The following is a 5,309-nucleotide window of genomic DNA, read 5'->3' on the forward strand; positions in this document are numbered from 1 at the left end:
CGTCCTTTCAAAAGACATAGAGCCCTCTCTATGACCATTTGATTTCTCGACAACGTGGTATTGTAATTGACCTGCGTTGGCGTATGTATGTAGTTAATTAAATATTTTTTCATTGATACAATTACTCCTCAAAAGAAATGCTGTAAGTTTTTAACAGTTCACATACATACCTATACACTTCCTGATTAGCAAAATACCACAGAGCTACACAGAACTGCTTTTCGGGTTCAACAGCGTCAGGTACGTCATTTCTGCTAATCAATGAAGGAGCAATATTTTCCATCACTGTGTTAAATGTCGCTCGTGACATCCTGAAGTGGGATTTAAAATCTGAAGTACAAGAAAACAAGAAAAAATATTAATATAATGTTTGAAAATAATTGCATTATATTCGCGAATCTATTAAATTTTATGTATCGTATTATATTATTCATTTACCTCATACATTATATTATATATTAAATTTTTTTAATTTTTCTTTCAAATAGGGTAAAAGCACCAGTTACCGAGGGTGCATCAGTTCTCGATGATTTTAATTTTATTTTTTCTATAAATAGTATATTATTGAAAATTTATAGACAAAAATAATTTGTAAATATTCTTTATACTTTTAACTATAGGTTCACTTAATAAAATTTTATATAAACGCCACTAAAATAATTATTCAATTAAAATTAAAATGCATTGCTCTCAATTTTACTCGATTCGTCATTTTCTTAATACTTCAGGTTGATGAGAATAGAATTTTAGAAATACAAATTAATTATATTATTAATTATTTTTTCTGTGAAAAAATATTTTTATATTATTGTAGAAAAACTATATTGAGTTTGCATGTAAAAATATATGTTAAAATAATTATTTTATATTTTTTAAAAGCAAATCATCGGTATCTGGTTCCATATTTTAGGTTTTCTCCATTTTTCGAGGTAATGACTCGAGAATTGGTGAATTCACTTTTCTAGCTAATTCACCAGTTCTCGATGGTTCGAAACAGAAAAACAAATAAATTAGAAAGTAGGTTAAGTTATTGTTTATCAAACGTCAAACAGTGATCAGAGAGGCAAAATACTAATAGGTAAGTTATTTTTTATATTACAAATTAGAAAATACATGTTAATTTTGAAACATTTATTTTTCTATTTGTCAGATTTATAATAAAAAGTGTGTGCTTAACATATTTGATTAAATGAGCTATTCTTAAATTTTTTTAAAAAACTTGAATAATTTTCTACTTATTACTGTTTACCAAAAAATGTTTTCAATTTAATATTTTAAACTAAACATTTACAATTTAAAAAATATATTTCTTTCCTGGTAATTTTCTATGATATTTTAATCTTACTAGCGCAGTCGACGGCCGCTTGCGGCCGTCTTCTTTGATTCCGTGTGTCCATTTCATTTTCCTTTGTAATTTTCATCATTTTTTAAAATTGTGATGTCAGCCATAATTTAATTTTCTTTTGTTCTCAACCTATTTTTAACAAAGATTTTTTTACATTATATATAATAATAATAATGCAAAAAACTTTTAGTATTAAGGTCATGTTTTTCAGTGTAACGTATTTCCATAAAAAAGTATATGTGGCATGTGTTCACTGATTAACATAACCTCAACGTCTAAGACACCAGACAATTATACGTTTGAAATTTATATTTTTAAATTTACTTTGTGCTATCTTAAATGTCTACTCCATTTACATTTGTATTTTTTATTCTTTTTAAATAGTGGTTCTATTAATATTTCAATTCTTTTTCGATTTCTTAGTGTAAATAAATATAAATGAAAAATGTATATTTTCGTTTAACAACACATAGAACTTTTAGCATCAACGTCTGAAACACCTTCAACATTTAAAAATTTAATAATATATAATATGTTAATATTCACCAATTTATAAATTTTTTAAATTTATATCTTTGTTTTAAATTTCAACAATTTTTAAAAATGATAAAATTTATAAGAAATTAGAAAAATTTAAATTTTCATAAAAACACACTTGCTCCGTTAATCATAAATTTCTTTGTATACAATATTTTTGACTACGTTAGTTTCTCTTTGATCTCCTAAATATATTCTTAAAGAATCCCAAGATCGAACACGCGATAACGCAACATAAAGTTGTCCGTGATTAAAAACGTCTCGTCTGAGATCTATTCCTATTTTGTTAAAAGTCTACCCTTGTGATTTGTTTATAGTCATTGCAAACGCTATTTTAATTGGAAACTGTCTGCGTCCGAACTGAAAAGGGTAGCTCTCATCACTGTATAAAGTTTTCGGTTAATGAACACTGTTTGACCACATTTATCTCCAGTTAAAATTTTACACTTTAATAAATGGTTTTTCAGTTCCAAAACCTGTAGTCGTGTACCATTGCATAACCCTTCATTTATAGAGAGGTTTCTTATCAACATAACAACTGTATTAACTCTTAATCGTAACTCATGTGGCGGTAAATTTGGAGGATTCAATGTCTCCAAATATTCTGGTAGAAGAGCTTCACCAATTTCATTGTTATCACAGTTTTTAACAGAATTAATACTGGTATAAATTTTTTCTGTTGATACATCTAGTAATTCAACAACTGATTTATTAATATCATCAACGTCAACATTTCTAGCTGATAATATTGCCATTGCAGTAAATTTTTCAAATTCTTTCTTTTTAATTACGTCCTTATAAATATCTTCTGCAATATTTGTGCCTGGAGCAGCTATACAATTTTCTGGTATTTGTTAATCAGTTTCATTGATGTTGGCTGTTCCGTTTCCAACTTGCAGTAAAAATGCTGAAAACTCCTTCTCATGTGGTAAAGAGTGCATATTTTCTGTCAGAGAAAATTGAAAAAAGCAGACAATACGCTACTAAATTTAATGCAGAGATTTACTAATTCACTTCGAGTAGCATTTTGTTTCACTGGAAGCAGTTGTCTAAAATCTCCACCAAGTATCATTATTTTACCTCCAAATGGTATATCACTGTTCATTATATCTCTCAAATTTCGATCAACTAATTGCAACGCATGCCTTGGAGCCATTGGAGCTTCATCCCAAAAAAAGACGTCAATGCTTCTTAAATATTCTGCTTCTTTGGATTGTGCTTTAATAGTCAAGGATGAATCACCATAAATAGCAATTGGCAATTTAAAAGTTCTATGAACAGTTTTACCATGAGGTAACAATGTTGCTGCGATGCCAGTGAATGCCATTGTACAAACTTTCTTTTTCTTACTTTGTAAAAGGTGAATCAAAGTTGTATAAACAAATGTTTTTCCAGATCCTCCAACTCCATTTATAAAAAAGCATCGATTTTGCTGTTATCAATTGTTTGTTCATCATTAATTGTTTCTAAAATAATATCAACAATTTCTTGTTGCTTTTCATTAAGTTTCTGATATTGTTCTGTGACAATTGTTTCATGTTGTTCATATATTATTTGATTTTCAATGTCATCTTCTGTTTCTGTTATTTGTAACATTGATGGAAAATATGTTAAATTTGAATTTTCAGCATTTAGTAATGTATTGATGTGGATGTATGCTTTCTTTTGGGCAAGACTTTCTGACATTGTTCTTGAATAATCTTGAGACAAAGCACTTTTAAACTCTTTCCACAATTCTTCAGGATGTATAGGTTGACAGTGTATTAAAATTCTTACAAATAATTGCCTTAATTGTCTGGGCATCATCCAAACTTCTGCTTCATGCATAGCATTTTTCCATTCATCATCATCTTCTATTAGTCCTAAGGCTAAACACGTTGAAACAAAAGAATCATGTATAACACCATCAACATTTTTTAAATTTTCAAAACTTGTAGCCCCTTTTACTGTTATTAACAGCAATCTCAAATGAAATAATTCAATTTGTGATGGACTTATAGAATACATACGACCTAAAGTGTTAAAATGTTGTTTTCGTTTTTGCCATGTGAAGGCATTAGATGATTTTTTTCCTTTTTGAAATACGTAATGTAAAGGCATTTCCGAATAAGTATAATTTCTAGCTGTAAGATTACGTTCATTTAAAGCAAAATATTCTGTAAGTTCTGAAGGTCTATTCACTGCAGATCTAATCGAATTTAGATCATCTACATTATCTACTATCACTGTTTGCTGGTTTGGCAAGTGAACAGGCAAACGATAAATAGAATGACTTTTACCTTGCAAATTATTGCTCAAAATACGGCCACATGCTTCGGGTGGACTAACGTAACGAGTTTCAATATAGCTTTTAATTTCATCATGTTCAAGAACACCCGTTTCTTCGTTGTCATTATTCTGTGTTTCTTGAATCACAACAGCCGCAGCATCATGTCCTTTGTAAATGTATTTAAAAAGATATTTTACAGCTTTAATACTGGTAACTACTTCAACGTTGATATGGCAATTTAAACGCAATAAAAGTTCTTTGTTATGAGGTACAACACGTTGATTATCATACTGAAAACCATCACGCCGATTGTATCTTTCATTATTTCGTCGCCTGTAATGAGGATAAACGTCTTCATCCATATTCGTTTCATCATTAAATGGTTTTGGATAATTCTTTGAACATTTACCATTTTTATCTAAACACCAGTCTCCACAAGGACCATGAATCATATTAGCATCAATAATTTTATGTAATCTTGTGTTTTCCATAGGATTAGGTATTTCGGCTGAAATAAACTTATCCACAATTTCGGGTGTTGTTATTTTAGAATTTGGTTTTAAATGAACTAACAGATGAACGTGCGGTAATCCACGTTTTTGATACTCAACAACATAAACGTATGCTTGTACTTCTCCAAATAATTTTTCTTTAACAATTATGTTAATCAGTTCTTCTTTTTTCAATTCAAAAACGTGAGATACTAAATCAGGTCTATCTGAAGCCGTTTGTCCTTCTAACAAATTTTCTGTAATTTCTTTCCACTTTGGATTGCAAGTCATTGTAATAAACAAATCAGGTTTACCAAATTTCCTTACTATGCACATTAGGATCCATTGAGCTTACATATTGTAAATCCTTTGTATTTTTATTACGAATTGTAACGTAAGATTCTGGGATTTCTCCGTCTGCAGTAGTAGAAAAGATTGCCGCTACTTCATTAACTCTCTGAAAATTGAATCGTCTCTTATCTTGTTCCTTTCTCAATGTGAACAACAATTGCAGTTCAGGTTCTGTACCATTGTTCTCAGTCACCATTGAATCTAATTCGTCTTTCATCATTTGATATGCATTTGCAAAAGTATTGCCTTGCATCATTGCATTGTGAATAGCACTTAATATGTCTTTGTTTAATGTAGAATTCATGTTCATTCTGAT

General features: G+C 29.3%; 1 protein-coding gene across 1 annotated transcript; it reads right to left on the bottom strand.

Moving 5' to 3' along the window:
• Window positions 1-3,292: 3,292 nt before the first annotated feature.
• Window positions 3,293-4,933, bottom strand: LOC127279947 (uncharacterized). The gene has a single exon (XM_051302604.1). The coding sequence runs from the start codon at window positions 4,931-4,933 to the stop codon at window positions 3,293-3,295; it is 1,641 nt and encodes a 546-aa protein (XP_051158561.1).
• Window positions 4,934-5,309: the final 376 nt, after the last annotated feature.

This window comes from Leptopilina boulardi, unplaced genomic scaffold, assembly GCF_019393585.1.
Source record: "Leptopilina boulardi isolate dan_hultmark-lab unplaced genomic scaffold, ZJU_Lbou_2.1 LbouV2_228, whole genome shotgun sequence".
Taxonomy (NCBI): domain Eukaryota; kingdom Metazoa; phylum Arthropoda; class Insecta; order Hymenoptera; family Figitidae; genus Leptopilina; species Leptopilina boulardi.

Excerpts from the sequence above, each read along its gene's own strand:
- LOC127279947 (XM_051302604.1), bottom strand. The coding sequence starts at position 4,933 with ATGACTTGCAATCCAAAGTGGAAAGAAATTACAGAAAATTTGTTAGAA.